We start from the raw sequence: 20570 nt of genomic DNA, 5'->3' as shown, positions 1-20570 counted from the left end.
AGGGCTGTGTGTGTGTACCTTGGTAAGGGTGTGAGGGGTCTTGGCTGATGTTTTGTAAGAGTTGTGTGACGTAGGGATTGAGAGTGCCAGAACAGGGGAAGAACCCTGTTACCAGGTTCAATAAACGCCAACCTCGGGTACAGCTCTGCCTGTATACCACACACACAAAACACACACACACACACACACACACACACACACACACACACACACACACACACACACACACACACACACACACACACACACACACACACACACACACACACACACGCACATACGTAAGGAATTGACCCTCTGTACACTATTCACAGGTAAAGTTTTAAACACAGACTGCCAGCCTCTCACCTGTGAGTGTTGTTAGTCGTCTGTTTGATGACCTGGCAGTAGATCTCATCTCTCAGGAACTCCTTCTCCTTCCCCAGCTGAACACACAAACAAGATGGACAGATATTACTCCCATGTTTTCATTCAAGCAGTCGTATCCTCATTAGGAGTGTATGGTGAGCGATAATGTGTGTGTGAGTTATATGTATGTCTCACCATCAAGACATGGCTGACACAGTCTTCCTCAGACCTGTGATTCCCCAGAGGCTGGTCTCCCATGAACTGCATCACACCTTCAGAGAGAGTATTATCAACGCGGAAAATTGATACGCAATGTAGTGCAGGTGTGTGTGTGTGTGTGTGTGTGTGTGCTTATGTGTGTGTGTGTGTATGTGTGCGTGTGTGTGGACTCACTCATGAAGGCCTGGACAGCCAGGTTATTAAGATCAGGATCAGAGTACAGGATGAGAGATTCCCGAACGGGAACCTCTGTGTACTGAACCATCTCTGAGAAGTTTCGACCTCCATCAAGAAGACCTCTACCCTCCATGCTGTGATAGAGAGACAAAGGGAGGAGGATTAAGAGGAAGAGAAAGAGGAGGAAGGAGGAGGAAGAGTAAGAGGAGGAGAAAGAGGCAGAGAAAGAGGAGGAGAAAGAGGCAGAGAAAGAGGAGGAGAAAGAGGAGGAGAAAGAGGATGAGAAAGAGGAGGATAAAGAGGATGAGAAAGAGGAGGATAGAGAGGTTGAGAAAGAGGAGGAGAAAGAGGAGGAGAAAGAGGATGAGAAAGAGGAGGAGAAAGAGGATGAGAAAGAGGAGGATAAAGAGGGTGAGAAAGAGGAGGAGAAAGAGGAGGTGAAAGAGGAAGAGAAAGAGGATGAGAAAGAGGAGGAGAAAGAGGAAGAGAAAGAGGATGAGAAAGAGGAGGAGAAAGAGGAAGAGAAAGAGGAGGAGAAAGAGGAGGAGGAAGAGGAGGAGAAAGAGGAAGAGAAAGAGGAGGAGGAAGAGGAGGAGAAAGAGGAAGGAGGGGTGATGATTAAAGAGAGAAAAAAATAGGTTATTGTGCAGACAGTTGTAACACTAAACATAGGATTACACACTGTACATTGTACAACCCTATTACCAGGGTTGTAATTGGGCTCCCGAGTGGGGCAGCGGTCTAAGGCACTGCATCTCAGTGCTAGAGACCCTGGTTCGATTTCAGGCAGTATCACAACCGGCCGTGATTGTGTGTCCCATAGGGCAGCGCACAACTGGCCCAGTGTAGTCTGGGTTTGGCTGGTGTAGGCCGTCATTGTAAATAAGAATAGGTTATTAACTGACTTACCTAGTTAAATAAAGGTTCAATTTAAATGACCCCTCTTACCTCGTGTCAGCATCTCTGAAGTATTTCATGGCAAACTCTGTCATCAGGAACGTCTGTACGTCATTCATCTCACTACCCTGAACCGACCGAGCCGACCCCAGGACGGAACCATCTCGGCTGGGCTGTGCTGAGCCGTTGTGGGAGGTGGGTCTGGGGGTTGGAGCTCTCATGCTCTTCCTCCTCTCGTCGCGGCGGTCAAGGTGGACATGGTGGTAGTCAGGAGGGGCAGACGGCTGAGTGATGTCCGTGGGGAAGAGACCCGAGCGCCCCCCAATGGAACCGAAACACCAACCTGAGAGAGAGGGAGAGAGCAGGGTTAGGACTATCACAGAGAGAGAGAGAGACAGAGGTTAAAGGTCACTGTGATGACCTCACCTGGTTTGAGGCCATCTATGGGCAGCAGTTTGATGATGTCACCCTTGCGGAAGTTGAGCAGGCTCTTGTCGACCGTCTCAAAGCTCTTCAGGGCGATCACATGATCCGAGCCCTGAGAAGTTTTGGTAGGAGGTTACACACAACAAAGATTCTATACAGTAAGATGTACCAGGAAATGTACACTATATATACACAAGTATGTGGACACCCCTTCAAATTTGTGGATTCGGCTATTTCAGCCACAACTGTTGCTGACAGGTGTATAAAATCGAACACACAGACATGCAATCGCCATAGACAAACATTGGCAGTAGAACTAAAGAGCTCAGTGACTTTCAACGTCCCACCATCATAACATGCCACCTTAACAACAAGTCAGTTCTTCAAATCTCTGCTCTGCTAGAGCTGCCACAGTTAACTGTAAGGGCTGTTATTGTGAAGTGGAAACGTCTAGGAGCAACAACAGCTCAGCCACAGAGTAGTAGGCCACACAAGCTCACAGAGTAGGACTGCCGAGGGCTGAAACAATAAATATTGTCTGTCGAACACTTTTTTTCGAACACTTTTGATTTACATTGGAACGCCGACTACGAGCCAGGCCAATTCGCCCAACATCAGTGCCCGACCTCACTAATGTTCTTGTGGCTGAATGGAAGCAAGTCCCTGCAGCAATGTTCCAACATCCAGAAGATTGGAGGCTGTTATAGCAGCAAAGGGGGGACCAACTCCATATTAATGTCCATGATTTTTTAAATGAGATGTTCGATGAGCAGGTGTCCACATCCTTTTGGCCATGTAACGTGTATATAAACAACTATTTGAATGATATGAGATGTGGAAGAGGAGGGTGGTTACCTCGACGAGTTCTTGGTGGAACAGCCTGACCACGGCAGTGATCTGAGCAGCTCTGTTGCTCTGCAGCTGCAGCTGTTCTTCTTTCAGACTGAATTCTACCATGTCTGCAGACCGCAGCTTCACCGACAGCAGCTCCGCGTAGCTACACAGAGAAAACCACAGCACTTACTGTACACATACAGGGAGAACATACACCGACATCACATAGTAGATGTATACTCTCACATACATTCATAGTTCATACGTCTTTTCCATTTGGTTGTGATTGAAGGATGGGAGTACCTGTAGCTGCGTAGCAGGATCAGGTGTTTGGGGTTGATGCCTGATGCTCTGGCCACCTTCAGCAGACGAAGCCCACGATGAGACACACCCAATACCTGGGTGTCCCCGCTGGTATCACCCTACACACGCACGCACGCACGCACGCACACACACACACACACACACACACACACACACACACACACACACACACACACACACACACACACACACACACACACACACACACACACACACACACACACACACACACACACACACACACACACACACACACACACACACACACACACACACACAGGTTTATACACACTCCAGTCTCTCACACACAGGAGAGAGAGAGTGGGGGGGGAACTAACTCACTCTGACAGGGAACAGTCTTGTGAAGTAGTTTTCCCAGTTGTCTCTGGCAGCCATCACTATCCTCTTCTTCATGGTGTCATCCTGGAGCAAACGGACACTTGTACCCACATTGAAACTGGCTGGAATAGAGGGAGAAAAGAGAGAAAATGACAAAGAATGGAGAGAGAAGGAGGGAGAATAGAGAGAGAAGGAGGGAGAATAGAGAGAGAAGGAGGGAGAATAGAGAGAGAAGGAGGAAGAATAGAGAGAGAAGGAAGGAGAATAGAGAGAGAAGGAGGAAGAAAAGAGAGAGAAGGAGGGAGGATAGAGAGAGAAGGAGGGAGAATAGAGAGAAGGAGGAAGAAAAGAGAGAGAAGGAGGGAGAATAGAGAGAGAAGGAGGAAGAAAAGAGAGAGAAGGAGGAAGAATAGAGAGAGAAGAGAGAAGAAAAAAAAACACCAACGAGACTCCACTGGTAAAATAAACAACGAGACTCCACTGGTAAAATAAACAACGAGACTCCATTGGTAAAATAAACAACGAGACTCCATTGGTAAAATAAACAACGAGACTCCATTGGTAAAATAAACAACGAGACTCCATTGGTAAAATAAACAACGAGACTCCACTGGTAAAATAAACAACGAGACTCAACGAGACTCCACTGGTAAAATAAACAACGAGACTCCACTGGTAAAATAAACAACGAGACTCCAAAATAAACAACGAGACTGGTAAAATAAACAACGAGACTCCACTGGTAAAATAAACAACTAGACTCCACTGGTAAAATAAACAACTAGACTCCACTGGTAAAATAAACAACTAGACTCCACTGGTAAAATAAACAACGAGACTCCACTGGTAAAATAAACAACGAGACTCCACTGGTAAAATAAACAACGAGACTCCACTGGTAAAATAAACAACTAGACTCCACTGGTAAAATAAACAACGAGACTCCACTGGTAAAATAAACAACTAGACTCCACAGGTAAAATAAACAACGAGACTCGACTGGTAAAATAAACAACTAGACTCCACTGGTAAAATAAACAACTAGACTCCACTGGTAAAATAAACAACGAGACTCCAAAATAAACTGGTAAAATAAACAACTAGACTCCACTGGTAAAATAAACAACTAGACTCCACTGGTAAAATAAACAACGAGACTCCACTGGTAAAATAAACAACTAGACTCCACAGGTAAAATAAACAACGAGACTCGACTGGTAAAATAAACAACTAGACTCCACTGGTAAAATAAACAACTAGACTCCACTGTTGAAATAAACAACGAGACTCCACTGGTAAAATAAACAACAAGACTCCATTGGTAAAAAAAACAACGAGACTCCATTGGTAAAATAAACAACGAGACTCCACTGGTAAAATAAACAACGAGACTCCACTGGTAAAATAAACAACAAGACTCCATTGGTAAAATAAACAATGAGACTCCATTGGTAAAATAAACAACGAGACTCCACTGGTAAAATAAACAACGAGACTCCACTGGTAAAATAAACAACTAGACTCCACTGGTAAAATAAACAACTAGACTCCACTGGTAAAATAAACAACTAGACTCCACTGGTAAAATAAACAACGAGACTCCACTGGTAAAATAAACAACTCCACTCCACTGGTAAAATAAACAACGAGACTCCACTGGTAAAATAAACAACGAGACTCCACTGGTAAAATAAACAACTAGACTCCACTGGTAAAATAAACAACTAGACTCCACTGGTAAAATAAACAACGAGACTCCACTGGTAAAATAAACAACGAGACTCCACTGGTAAAATAAACAACGAGACTCCACTGAGACTCCAAAATAAACTGGTAAAATAAACAACGAGACTCCACTGGTAAAATAAACAACGAGACTCCACTGGTAAAATAAACAACTAGACTCCACTGGTAAAATAAACAACGAGACTCCACTGGTAAAATAAACAACTAGACTCCACTGGTAAAATAAACAACTAGACTCCACTGGTAAAATAAACAACTAGACTCCACTGGTAAAATAAACAACGAGACTCCACTGGTAAAATAAACAACTAGACTCCACTGGTAAAATAAACAACGAGACTCCACTGGTAAAATAAACAACGAGACTCCACTGGTAAAATAAACAACGAGACTCCACTGGTAAAATAAAATGGTAAAATAAACAACGAGACTCCACTGGTAAAATAAACAACGAGACTCCACTGGTAAAATAAACAACGAGACTCCACTGGTAAAATAAACAACGAGACTCCACTGGTAAAATAAACAACGAGACTCCACTGGTAAAATAAACAACGAGACTCCACTGGTAAAATAAACAACGAGACTCCACTGGTAAAATAAACAACGAGACTCCACTGGTAAAATAAACAACGAGACTCCACTGGTAAAATAAACAACGAGACTCCACTGGTAAAATAAACAACGAGACTCCACTGGTAAAATAAACAACGAGACTCCACTGGTAAAATAAACAACGAGACTCCACTGGTAAAATAAACAACTAGACTCCACTGGTAAAATAAACAACTAGACTCCACTGGTAAAATAAACAACTAGACTCCACTGGTAAAATAAACAACGAGACTCCACTGGTAAAATAAACAACGAGACTCCACTGGTAAAATAAACAATGAGACTCCACTGGTAAAATAAACAACGAGACTCCACTGGTAAAATAAACAACGAGACTCCACTGGTAAAATAAACAACGAGACTCCACTGGTAAAATAAACAACGAGACTCACCTGGTAAAATAAACAACTAGACTCCACTGGTAAAATAAACAACTAGACTCCACTGGTAAAATAAACAACGAGACTCCACTGGTAAAATAAACAACGAGACTCCACTGGTAAAATAAACAACGAGACTCCACTGGTAAAATAAACAACTAGACTCCACTGGTAAAATAAACAACGAGACTCCACTGGTAAAATAAACAACTAGACTCCACTGGTAAAATAAACAACTAGACTCCACTGGTAAAATAAACAACGAGACTCCACTGGTAAAATAAACAACTAGACTCCACTGGTAAAATAAACAACGAGACTCCACTGGTAAAATAAACAACGAGACTCCACTGGTAAAATAAACAACGAGACTCCACTGGTAAAATAAACAACTAGACTCCACTGGTAAAATAAACAACGAGACTCCACTGGTAAAATAAACAACTAGACTCCACAGGTAAAATAAACAACTGACTCCAAAAATAAACAACGAGACTCCACTGGTAAAATAAACAACTAGCCTCCACTGGTAAAATAAACAACTAGACTCCACTGGTAAAATAAACAACTAGACTCCACTGGTAAAATAAACAACTAGACTCCACTGGTAAAATAAACAACGAGACTCCACTGGTAAAATAAACAACGAGACTCCACTGGTAAAATAAACAACGAGACTCCACTGGTAAAATAAACAACGAGACTCCACTGGTAAAATAAACAACGAGACTCCACTGGTAAAATAAACAACGAGACTCCACTGGTAAAATAAATAACGAGACTCCACTGGTAAAATAAACAACGAGACTCCACTGGTAAAATAAACAACGAGACTCCACTGGTAAAATAAACAACGAGACTCACCTGATAAAATAAACAACAAGACTCCACTGGTAAAATAAACAACGAGACTCCACTGGTAAAATAAACAACGAGACTCACCTGGTAAAAAAACAACAAGACTCACCTGGTAAAATAAACAACTAGACTCACCTGGTAAAATAAACAACGAGACTCACCTGGTAAAATAACAACGAGACTCACCTGGTAAAATAAACAACGAGACTCCACTGGTAAAATAAACAACTAGACTCCACTGGTAAAATAAACAACAAGACTCCACTGGTAAAATAAACAACGAGACTCCACTGGTAAAATAAACAACGAGACTCCACTGGTAAAATAAACAACGAGACTCCACTGGTAAAATAAACAACTAGACTCCACTGGTAAAATAAACAACGAGACTCCACTGGTAAAATAAACAACAAGACTCACCTGGTAAAATAAACAACTAGACTCCACTGGTAAAATAAACAACGAGACTCCACTGGTAAAATAAACAACTAGACTCCACTGGTAAAATAAACAACGAGACTCCACTGGTAAAATAAACAACGAGACTCCACTGGTAAAATAAACAACGAGACTCCACTGGTAAAATAAACAACTAGACTCCACTGGTAAAATAAACAACGAGACTCCACTGGTAAAATAAACAACTAGACTCCACAGGTAAAATAAACAACTAGACTCCACTGTTGAAATAAACAACGAGACTCCACTGGTAAAATAAACAACTAGACTCCACTGGTAAAATAAACAACGAGACTCCACTGGTAAAATAAACAACTAGACTCCACTGGTAAAATAAACAACGAGACTCCACTGGTAAAATAAACAACTAGCCTCCACTGGTAAAATAAACAACTAGACTCCACTGGTAAAATAAACAACTAGACTCCACTGGTAAAATAAACAACTAGACTCCACTAAACAACGAGACTCCACTGTTGAAATAAACAACGAGACTCCACTGGTAAAATAAACAACTAGACTCCACTGGTAAAATAAACAACGAGACTCCACTGGTAAAATAAACAACTAGACTCCACTGGTAAAATAAACAACGAGACTCCACTGGTAAAATAAACAACTAGACTCCACTGGTAAAATAAACAACTAGACTCCACTGGTAAAATAAACAACTCCACTGGTAAAATAAACAACTAGACTCCACTGGTAAAATAAACAACTAGACTCCACTGGTAAAATAAACAACGAGACTCCACTGGTAAAATAAACAACGAGACTCCACTGGTAAAATAAACAACGAGACTCCACTGGTAAAATAAACAACGAGACTCCACTGGTAAAATAAACAACGAGACTCCACTGGTAAAATAAACAACGAGACTCCACTGGTAAAATAAACAACGAGACTCCACTGGTAAAATAAACAACGAGACTCCACTGGTAAAATAAACAACTCCACTGAGACTCCACTGGTAAAATAAACAACGAGACTCCACTGATAAAATAAACAACAAGACTCCACTGGTAAAATAAACAACGAGACTCCACTGGTAAAATAAACAACGAGACTCACCTGGTAAAATAAACAACTCCAGACTCACCTGGTAAAATAAACAACTAGACTCAAAATAAACTGGTAAAATAAACAACGAGACTCACCTGGTAAAATAACAACGAGACTCACCTGGTAAAATAAACAACGAGACTCCACTGGTAAAATAAACAACTAGACTCCACTGGTAAAATAAACAACAAGACTCCACTGGTAAAATAAACAACGAGACTCCACTGGTAAAATAAACAACGAGACTCCACTGGTAAAATAAACAACGAGACTCCACTGGTAAAATAAACAACTAGACTCCACTGGTAAAATAAACAACGAGACTCCACTGGTAAAATAAACAACAAGACTCACTGGTAAAATAAACAACTAGACTCCACTGGTAAAATAAAACTCCACTGGTAAAATAAACAACTAGACTCCACTGGTAAAATAAACAACTAGACTCCACTGGTAAAATAAACAACGAGACTCCACTGGTAAAATAAACAACGAGACTCCACTGGTAAAATAAACAACGAGACTCCACTGGTAAAATAAACAACGAGACTCCACTGGTAAAATAAACAACTAGACTCCACTGGTAAAATAAACAACTAGAAAATAAACTCCACTGGTAAAATAAACAACGAGACTCCACTGGTAAAATAAACAACTCGACTCCACTGGTAAAATAAACAACGAGACTCCACTGGTAAAATAAACAACTAGACTCCACTGGTAAAATAAACAACGAGACTCCACTGGTAAAATAAACAACTAGCCTCCACTGGTAAAATAAACAACTAGACTCCACTGGTAAAATAAACAACTAGACTCCACTGGTAAAATAAACAACTAGACTCCACTGGTAAAATAAACAACGAGACTCCACTGGTAAAATAAACAACTAGACTCCACTGGTAAAATAAACAACGAGACTCCACTGGTAAAATAAACAACTAGACTCCACTGGTAAAATAAACAACGAGACTCCACTGGTAAAATAAACAACAAGACTCACCTGGTAAAATAAACAACTAGACTCCACTGGTAAAATAAACAACGAGACTCCACTGGTAAAATAAACAACTGGTAAAATAAACAACTACTCCACTGGTAAAATAAACAACGAGACTCCACTGGTAAAATAAACAACGAGACTCCACTGGTAAAATAAACACGAGACTCCACTGGTAAAATAAACAACTCCAGACTCCACTGGTAAAATAAACAACTAGACTCCACTGGTAAAATAAACAACGAGACTCCACTGGTAAAATAAACAACTAGACTCCACTGGTAAAATAAACAACTAGACTCCACTGTTGAAATAAACAACGAGACTCCACTGGTAAAATAAACAACTAGACTCCACTGGTAAAATAAACAACGAGACTCCACTGGTAAAATAAACAACTAGACTCCACTGGTAAAATAAACAACGAGACTCCACTGGTAAAATAAACAACTAGCCTCCACTGGTAAAATAAACAACTAGACTCCACTGGTAAAATAAACAACTAGACTCCACTGGTAAAATAAACAACTAGACTCCACTGTTGAAATAAACAACGAGACTCCACTGGTAAAATAAACAACTAGACTCCACTGGTAAAATAAACAACGAGACTCCACTGGTAAAATAAACAACTAGACTCCACTGGTAAAAAAAACAACGAGACTCCACTGGTAAAATAAACAACTAGACTAAACCACTGGTAAAATAAACCACTGGTAAAATAAACAACTAGACTCCACTGGTAAAATAAACAACTAGACTCCACTGGTAAAATAAACAACTAGACTCCACTGGTAAAATAAACAACGAGACTCCACTGGTAAAATAAACAACGAGACTCCACTGGTAAAATAAACAACGAGACTCCACTGGTAAAATAAACAACGAGACTCCACTGGTAAAATAAACAACGAGACTCCACTGGTAAAATAAACAACGAGACTCCACTGGTAAAATAAACAACGAGACTCCACTGGTAAAATAAACAACGAGACTCCACTGGTAAAATAAACAACGAGACTCCACTGGTAAAATAAACAACGAGACTCCACTGGTAAAATAAACAACTAGACTCCACTGGTAAAATAAACAACTAGACTCCACTGGTAAAATAAACAACTAGACTCCACTGGTAAAATAAACAACGAGACTCCACTGGTAAAATAAACAAAAATAAACAACTAGACTCCACTGGTAAAATAAACAACGAGACTCCACTGGTAAAATAAACAACGAGACTCCACTGGTAAAATAAACAACGAGACTCACCTGATAAAATAAACAACTAGACTCCACTGGTAAAATAAACAACGAGACTCCACTGGTAAAATAAACAACAAGACTCACCTGGTAAAATAAACAACAAGACTCACCTGGTAAAATAAACAACTAGACTCACCTGGTAAAATAAACAACGAGACTCACCTGGTAAAATAAACAACGAGACTCACCTGGTAAAATAAACAACGAGACTCCACTGGTAAAATAAACAACTAGACTCCACTGGTAAAATAAACAACGAGACTCCACTGGTAAAATAAACAACGAGACTCCACTGGTAAAATAAACAACGAGACTCCACTGGTAAAATAAACAACGAGACTCCACTGGTAAAATAAACAACTAGACTCCACTGGTAAAATAAACAACGAGACTCCACTGGTAAAATAAACAACGAGACTCACCTGGTAAAATAAACAACTAGACTCCACTGGTAAAATAAACAACGAGACTCCACTGGTAAAATAAACAACTAGACTCCACTGGTAAAATAAACAACGAGACTCCACTGGTAAAATAAACAACGAGACTCCACTGGTAAAATAAACAACGAGACTCCACTGGTAAAATAAACAACGAGACTCCACTGGTAAAATAAACAACTAGACTCCACTGGTAAAATAAACAACGAGACTCACCTGGTAAAATAAACAACGAGACTCACCTGGTAAAATAAACAACGAGACTCCACTGGTAAAATAAACAACGAGACTCCACTGGTAAAATAAACAACGAGACTCCACTGGTAAAATAAACAACGAGACTCCACTGGTAAAATAAACAACGAGACTCCACTGGTAAAATAAACAACGAGTGAAAATAAACTCCACTGGTAAAATAAACAACGAGACTCCACTGGTAAAATAAACAACGAGACTCCACTGGTAAAATAAACAACGAGACTCACCTGGTAAAATAAACAACTAGACTCACCTGGTAAAATAAACAACGAGACTCCACTGGTAAAATAAACAACTAGACTCCACTGGTAAAATAAACAACGAGACTCCACTGGTAAAATAAACAACTAGACTCCACTGGTAAAATAAACAACTAGACTCCACTGGTAAAATAAACAACGAGACTCCACTGGTAAAATAAACAACTAGACTCCACTGGTAAAATAAACAACTAGACTCCACTGGTAAAATAAACAACGAGACTCCACTGGTAAAATAAACAACGAGACTCCACTGGTAAAATAAACAACTAGACTCCACTGGTAAAATAAACAACGAGACTCCACTGGTAAAATAAACAACGAGACTCCACTGGTAAAATAAACAACGAGACTCCACTGGTAAAATAAACAACGAGACTCCACTGGTAAAATAAACAACTAGACTCCACTGGTAAAATAAACAATGAGACTCCACTGGTAAAATAAACAACGAGACTCACCTGGTAAAATAAACAACTAGACTCCACTCGTAAAATAAACAACGAGACTCCACTGGTAAAATAAACAACTAGACTCCACTGGTAAAATAAACAACGAGACTCCACTGGTAAAATAAACAACTAGACTCCACTGGTAAAATAAACAACGAGACTCCACTGGTAAAATAAACAACTAACAACGAGACTCCACTGGTAAAATAAACAACAGACTCCACTGGTAAAATAAACAACGAGACTCCACTGGTAAAATAAACAACTAGACTCCATTGGTAAAAAAAACTACGAGACTCCATTGGTAAAATAAACAACGAGACTCCACTGGTAAAATAAACAACGAGACTCCACTGGTAGAATAAACAACGAGACTCCATTGGTAAAATAAACAACGAGACTCCACTGGTAAAATAAACAACGAGACTCCACTGGTAGAATAAACAACGACTCCATTGAAAATAAACTCCATTGGTAAAATAAACAATGAGACTCCACTTGGTAAAATAAACAACGAGACTCCACTGGTAAAAATAAACAACGAGACTCCAAAAATAAACAACGAGACTCCACTGGTAAAATAAACAACGAGACTCACCTGGTAAAATAAACAACTAGACTCCACTGGTAAAATAAACAACTAGACTCCACTGGTAAAATAAACAACTAGACTCACCTGGTAAAAACACAACAAGTCTCACCTGGTAAAATAAACAACTAGACTCCACTGGTAAAATAAACAACGAGACTCCACTGGTAAAATAAACAACGAGACTCCACTGGTAAAATAAACAACGAGACTCCACTGGTAAAATAAACAACGAGACTCCACTAGTAAAATAAACAACGAGACACCACTGCTAAAATAAACAACGAGACTCCACTGGTAAAATAAACAACGAGACTCCACTGGTAAAATAAACAACGAGACTCCACTGGTAAAATAAACAACTAGACTCCACTGGTAAAATAAACAACGAGACTCCACTGGTAAAATAAACAACTAGACTCCACTGGTAAAATAAACAACGAGACTCCACAACTGACTCCACTGGTAAAATAAACAACGACTCCACTGAAAATAAACTCCACTGGTAAAATAAACAACGAGACTCCACTGGTAAAATAAACAACGAGACTCCACTGGTAAAATAAACAACGAGACTCCACTGGTAAAATAAACAACGAGACTCCACTGGTAAAATAAACAACGAGACTCCACTGGTAAAATAAACAACGAGACTCCACTGGTAAAATAAACAACGAGACTCACCTGGTAAAATAAACAACTAGACTCACCTGGTAAAATAAACAACGAGACTCCACTGGTAAAATAAACAACTAGACTCCACTGGTAAAATAAACAACGAGACTCCACTGGTAAAATAAACAACTAGACTCCACTGGTAAAATAAACAACGAGACTCCACTGGTAAAATAAACAACTAGCCTCCACTGGTAAAATAAACAACTAGACTCCACTGGTAAAATAAACAACTCTCACTGGTAAAATAAACAACTAGACTCCACTGGTAAAATAAACAACGAGACTCCACTGGTAAAATAAACAACGAGACTCCACTGGTAAAATAAACAACGAGACTCCACTGGTAAAATAAACAACTAGACTCCACTGGTAAAATAAACAACTCCACTGGTAAAATAAACAACAAGACTCCACAACTAGACTCCACTGGTAAAATAAACAACGAGACTCCACTGGTAAAATAAACAACGAGACTCCACTGGTAAAATAAAATAACGAGACTCCACTAACAACGAGACTCACCTGGTAAAATAAACAACGAGACTCCACTGGTAAAATAAACAACGAGACTCCACTGGTAAAATAAACAACGAGACTCACCTGGTAAAATAAACAACTAGACTCCACTGGTAAAATAAACAACTAGACTCCACTGGTAAAATAAACAACTAGACTCACCTGGTAAAAACACAACAAGACTCACCTGGTAAAATAAACAACTAGACTCCACTGGTAAAATAAACAACGAGACTCCACTGGTAAAATAAACAACGAGACTCCACTGGTAAAATAAACAACGAGACTCCACTGGTAAAATAAACAACGAGACTCCACTGGTAAAATAAACAACGAGACTCCACTGGTAAAATAAACAACGAGACTCCACTGGTAAAATAAACAACGAGACTCACCTGGTAAAATAAACAACGAGACTCCACTAGTAAAATAAACAACGAGACACCACTGGTAAAATAAACAACGAGACTCCACTGGTAAAATAAACAACGAGACTCCACTGGTAAAATAAACAACTAGACTCCACTGGTAAAATAAACAACGAGACTCCACTGGTAAAATAAACAACGAGACTCCACTGGTAAAATAAACAACGAGACTCCACTGGTAAAATAAACAACGAGACTCCACTGGTAAAATAAACAACTAGCCTCCACTGGTAAAATAAACAACTAGACTCCACTGGTAAAATAAACAACTAGACTCCACTGGTAAAATAAACAACTAGACTCCACTGGTAAAATAAACAACGAGACTCCACTGGTAAAATAAACAACGAGACTCCACTGGTAAAATAAACAACGAGACTCCACTGGTAAAATAAACAACGAGACTCCACTGGTAAAATAAACAACGAGACTCCACTGGTAAAATAAACAACGAGACTCCACTGGTAAAATAAACAACGAGACTCCACTGGTAAAATAAACAACGAGACTCCACTGGTAAAATAAACAACGAGACTCCACTGGTAAAATAAACAACGAGACTCCACTGGTAAAATAAATAACGACACTCCACTGGTAAAATAAACAACGAGACTCCACTGGTAAAATAAACAACGAGACTCCACTGGTAAAATAAACAACGAGACTCACCTGATAAAATAAACAACTAGACTCCACTGGTAAAATAAACAACGAGACTCCACTGGTAAAATAAACAACGAGACTCACCTGGTAAAAAAACAACAAGACTCACCTGGTAAAATAAACAACTAGACTCACCTGGTAAAATAAACAACGAGACTCACCTGGTAAAATAACAAGACTCACCTGGTAAAATAAACAACGAGACTCACCTGGTAAAAAAAAACAATGAGACTCACCTGGTAAATAAACAATGAGACTCACCTGGTAAAATAAACAACTAGACTCACCTGGTAAATAAACAACAAGACTCCACTGGTAAAAAAAACAACGAGACTCACCTGGTAAATAAACAACGAGACTCACCCAGTAGGTCCTTCATTTTCCTCCTCTCCTCTCTGGAGATCCTCACACAGGTGTCACAGTACGTGTCTCTCATGATCTGGAAAGGGAAACAAAAACCCAGATTTATATGAATATAAGGTGTGATATGTAGGAGGTAGTGAATAAAAAGGGTCACAGGGAAATAACCAACACTGACCTGCTCACAGAGGAGATTGAGGATATAGGGGTGGTTGAACTTCTCTCTGGGGTAAAACACCTGAACACACACAGGGAAATGATTGTGATTCACATACAGTAGAATGCAAACACATTGTAGAACAATACAGAACAATACAGATGTTCTTGCCTGCAGTTCCAGCTCACCTCTTTGCGTAGGAACAGTTTGCCAGGCATAGCCGAGTAGGAGAAGTAGACGCTGGCAGAGAACCTGTGGATCTGGGAGCGAACACTCTCCTCCCCAGACAGCAGATCTATGCAAGACAAATCAAATCAGTTGTTTCTTTGTTCTTGTATATTTTGAATATATTTTGCAATTTAGTACAAACAAAGGAATAACACAGCTGCCAGACATATGAAATGAAGTATTTCTTAAGCAAGACATGGGACAAGAAGAGAGCTTATCTCTGCTTATCTATGTATAAGTCTTAAATTGTGACCAGTCCCTTCTCCCTCCATTTAACATACACCAGATGGAACAATGGAAGGATTAAAGCAAATAAAGCAAATCAAAGGTTATTGGTCACATACCCATATTTATCAGATGTTACTGGTCACATACCCATATTTATCAGATGTTATTGGTCACATACCCATATTTAGCAGATGTTATTGGTCACATACCCATATTTATCAGATGTTATTGGTCACATACACATATTTATCAGATGTTATTGGTCACATACCCATATTTATCAGATGTTATTGGTCACATACACATATTTAGCAGATGTTATTGGTCACATAGCCATATTTAGCAGATGTTATTGGTCACATACCCATATTTATCAGATGTTATTGGTCACATACACATATTTAGCAGATGTTATTGGTCACATACACATATTTAGCAGATGTTATTGGTCACATACCCATATTTAGCAGATGTTATTGGTCACATACACATATTTAGCAGATGTTATTGGTCACATACCCATATTTATCAGATGTTATTGGTCACATACCCATATTTATCAGATGTTATTGGTCACATACACATATTTAGCAGATGTTACTGGTCACATACACATATTTAGCAGATGTTATTGGTCACATACCCATATTTAGCAGATGTTACTGGTCACATACCCATATTTAGCAGATGTTAGTGCGGGTGTAGTGAAATGCTTGTGTTCCTAACTCTAACAGCGCAGTAGTATCTAACCATTCACAACAGTGAAACACAAATCTAACACTCCTCACCAAACACAAATAATGTGAGTTACTTTACTTCACTGCGGAGTTGTGACTGCAGTATCTGAGTTATGGAACGTGTATCTGAGGCTGTGGCTGGTCAGGCGGTGCAGACACAACAGTGCAAACACAAACACTTTTACTACTGTCCATGCCTGCCCGTACTGTACCTCTGAAGTAGTTTAACTTACTGAGTGTGGGGGCAGCCTTGGTGGGGGGGTCTGGCAAGCTCTCATAGATGTGTTGGACTGGGGGAAGAGGAGGAGGGGCGAACCCGGGGGGAGCAGGCGGAGGGTTCTCGGAGCTTCCCTGAGTGCCGAACAGGTCGGCAAGGGAGCACTGTTTCTGCTTCATGTGGTTGGAAATGGGGTGAGGCCCTCTGGTAGAGGGAGGCTGCCGTGCAGGTGGAGGCTGTCTCTGACGGGGTGAGGGGAGGGGAGAAGAGTATTACTATAGGCTAGGTAAGATAACTGAATGGATATGTTAGCTCCTCACCAACATGTCTCGGGCTAGGCAACAATGTACACACAGCTCTAACCTTCTGCTGTTGTACAGGTCCGTTATTTCTGAGGATAGAAAGGGCCTCCTCTTTAGGATCTTTCTTCTTCACAAACGACTGTGCTGGAACCCTGGAGAGGAGCGAGGGAGTTAGATTTCCACTGATGCAGCGGGATCTACACAGCAGGTGTCATGTACTTCAAACATTTAGGATGGATCCACAGTCCCACTGACCTGATTGGTTTCAAGGGTTTTGGATCGTTGACAGGGCGGTTTTGGTACTGTTTAATAATGTCACGGATTCTGGTGCTGGGAGGGGGGGGAGGCAGGGGGGCTGGGGCGGTCTGGTTCTCTGGCAGGAGGAGACGGGGGACGTTGCCAAGTCCTGGGTGCTGGAGGTGGGGAGGGGGAGCGGGGAAGGGTCTGTTTGGGGGTGCTCCCCCGGGACGTTGCCAAGTCCTGGGTGCTGGGGGTGGGGAGGAGGAGGGGGAGCGGGGAAGGGTCTGTTTGGGGGGGCTACTGGGAGCAGGGGGGTGAAGCTTTGGAGGTTTAGCTGCTGGCTTTGGCTGAGAACCTGACAGAGTGAATGACAGCACAGGCAGCTGGGTGTAAGGTAAGACAAGTGGTAGTCATTATATCCTGAGAAAACTACAGTTTATCTGAAGTTGAATAGGAAGATGTGTCCAACTCTACTCACCAATCTTCTGGAAGAACTCTCTCTTGTCCTTGAAAGAGTCCAGGTGGTCTGGAATGACAAAGTCCACATCTCTCTCCGGCTAATAAAAACAAAGACACTTTACATCTCAGTTTGCTTACAAGATAATGTTGTTGTTATTGTGTTTCTTTTGTAATGAAATTACACATTTTTGCAATGGCTAAGTACATTAAAGATAAAAGGAATCAAGCAGAATTGAGCACAAACACACTAGCATCACACCCCTCCTCTATCGTACATACCTCAGGTATGTGGTGCTGTATCTGTGGTTTCCTCTGGCTGGGTGTGGTTAGCTGCGGAGGGGCGCTGGGGAGTGTTTGTGTCTGGGCTGGGGGTGAGAGGGCAGAGTGGTGTGTCTGTGTCTGAGCCGGGGGAGAGGGGGAGAGGGGGGGTGTGACGGGTCGAAGGTTAGCCTGGCGCCGCTGCTGCTGTCGCTGCTGCTCCTGAGTCTGCTGCTGGGACATAGTCATCGCCTGCATTGTCATCTGCTGGGCCTGGAGAGGGAGGGAGGAGGAGACATGGAGACATAAGAGAGAGAAAGTGAGTGAGTGAGTGAGTGAGTGAGAGAGAGAGAGAGAGAGAGAGAGAGAGAGAGAGAGAGAGAGAGAGAGAGAGAGAGAGAGAGAGAGAGAGAGAGAGAGAGAGAGAGAGAGAGAGAGGGAGAGAGAAAGAGAGAGAGAGAGAGCAATGGAGAGAAAAAGTGATGAGAGAGAGAGAGAGAGCAATGGAGAGAAAAAGTGATGAGAGAGAGAGAGAGGGAGAGAGCAATGGAGAGAAAAAGTGATGAGAGAGAGAGAGAGAGAGAGAGCAATGGAGAGAAAAAGTGATGAGAGAGAGAGAGAGAGAGAGAGAGAGAGAGAGAGAGAATGGAGAGAGAGAGAGAATGGAGAGAAAAAGTGATGAGAGAGAGAGAGAGAGAGAGCAATGGAGAGAAAAAGTGATGAGAGAGAGAGAGAGAGGGAGAGAGCAATGGAGAGAAAAAGTGATGAGAGAGAGAGAGAGAGAGAGCAATGGAGAGAAAAAGTGATGAGAGAGAGAGAGAGGGAGAGAGCAATGGAGAGAAAAAGTGATGAGAGAGAGAGAGAGGGAGAGAGAGCAATGGAGAGAAAAAGTGATGAGAGAGAGAGAGAGGGAGAGAGAGAGAGAGCAATGGAGAGAAAAAGTGATGCGAGAGAGAGAGAGGGAGAGAGCAATGGAGAGAAAAAGTGATGAGAGAGAGAGAGAGGGAGAGAGAGCAATGGAGAGAAAAAGTGATGAGAGAGAGAGAGAGGGAGAGAGAGAGAGCAATGGAGAGAAAAAGTGATGAGAGAGAGAGAGAGGGAGAGAGCAATGGAGAGAAAAAGTGATGAGAGAGAGAGAGAGGGAGAGAGAGCAATGGAGAGAAAATGGAGAGAAAGTGATGAGAGAGAGAGAGAGAGAGAGAGAGAGAGAGCAATGGAGAGAAAAAGTGATGAGAGAGAGAGAGAGGGAGAGAGAGAGCAATGGAGAGAAAAAGTGATGAGAGAGAGAGAGGGAGAGAGCAATGGAGAGAAAAAGTGATGAGAGAGAGAGAGGGAGAGAGCAATGGAGAGAAAAAGTGATGAGAGAGAGAGAGAGGGAGAGAGAGCAATGGAGAGAAAAAGTGATGAGAGAGAGAGAGAGAGAGAGAGAGAGCAATGGAGAGAAAAAGTGATGAGAGAGAGAGAGAGAGAGAGAGAGAGAGAGAGAGAGAGAGAGCAATGGAGAGAAAAGGTGATGAGAGAGAGAGAGAGGGAGAGAGAGCAATGGAGAGAAAAAGTGATGAGAGAGAGAGAGAGAGAGAGAGAGAGAGAGAGAGAGAGAGAGAGAGAGAGAGAGCAATGGAGAAAAAGTGATGAGAGAGAGAGAGAGAGAGAGAGCAATGGAGAGAAAAAGTGATGAGAGAGAGAGAGAGGGAGAGAGAGCAATGGAGAGAAAAAGTGATGAGAGAGAGAGAGAGAGAGAGCAATGGAGAGAAAAAGTGATGAGAGAGAGAGAGAGAGAGAGAGAGAGAGGAGAGAAAAATGGAGAGAAAAAGTGATGAGAGAGAGAGAGAGGAGAGAGAGCAATGGAGAGAAAAAGTGATGAGAGAGAGAGAGAGGGAGAGAGCAATGGAGAGAAAAAGTGATGAGAGAGAGAGAGAGGGAGAGAGAGCAATGGAGAGAAAAAGTGATGAGAGAGAGAGAGAGAGAGAGAGAGCAATGGAGAGAAAAAGTGATGAGAGAGAGAGAGAGGGAGAGAGCAATGGAGAGAAAAAGTGATGAGAGAGAGAGAGAGGGAGAGGGTGAGAGAGCAATGGAGAGAAAAAGTGATGAGAGCGAGAGAGAGGGAGAGAGAGCAATGGAGAGAAAAAGTGATGAGAGAGAGAGAGAGAGA

General features: G+C 41.3%; 1 protein-coding gene across 1 annotated transcript in view; it reads right to left on the bottom strand.

Annotated features, from left to right (window-relative positions):
• The window catches only part of myo15b (myosin XVB), a 42857-nt gene that overhangs the window by 9621 nt on the left and 12666 nt on the right, over positions 1-20570 (bottom strand). Inside the window, exons 12-28 of the mRNA XM_046368547.1 lie at positions 18440-18691; positions 18180-18258; positions 17717-18056; positions 17523-17613; positions 17176-17401; positions 15938-16044; positions 15771-15830; positions 15596-15671; positions 3568-3686; positions 3205-3323; positions 2923-3064; positions 2068-2179; positions 1693-1984; positions 742-878; positions 544-620; positions 349-425; positions 19-149 (exon numbers count right to left, since the gene is read on the bottom strand). Coding sequence (XP_046224503.1) covers positions 19-149; positions 349-425; positions 544-620; positions 742-878; positions 1693-1984; positions 2068-2179; positions 2923-3064; positions 3205-3323; positions 3568-3686; positions 15596-15671; positions 15771-15830; positions 15938-16044; positions 17176-17401; positions 17523-17613; positions 17717-18056; positions 18180-18258; positions 18440-18691 — 2437 coding nt within the window. The remainder of the gene's footprint in view (positions 1-18; positions 150-348; positions 426-543; positions 621-741; positions 879-1692; positions 1985-2067; positions 2180-2922; positions 3065-3204; positions 3324-3567; positions 3687-15595; positions 15672-15770; positions 15831-15937; positions 16045-17175; positions 17402-17522; positions 17614-17716; positions 18057-18179; positions 18259-18439; positions 18692-20570) is intronic.

Source organism: Oncorhynchus gorbuscha, linkage group LG11 (genome assembly GCF_021184085.1).
Source record: "Oncorhynchus gorbuscha isolate QuinsamMale2020 ecotype Even-year linkage group LG11, OgorEven_v1.0, whole genome shotgun sequence".
In the NCBI taxonomy this organism is placed as follows: domain Eukaryota; kingdom Metazoa; phylum Chordata; class Actinopteri; order Salmoniformes; family Salmonidae; genus Oncorhynchus; species Oncorhynchus gorbuscha.
This window is presented reverse-complemented; position numbering and strand designations above follow the sequence as displayed.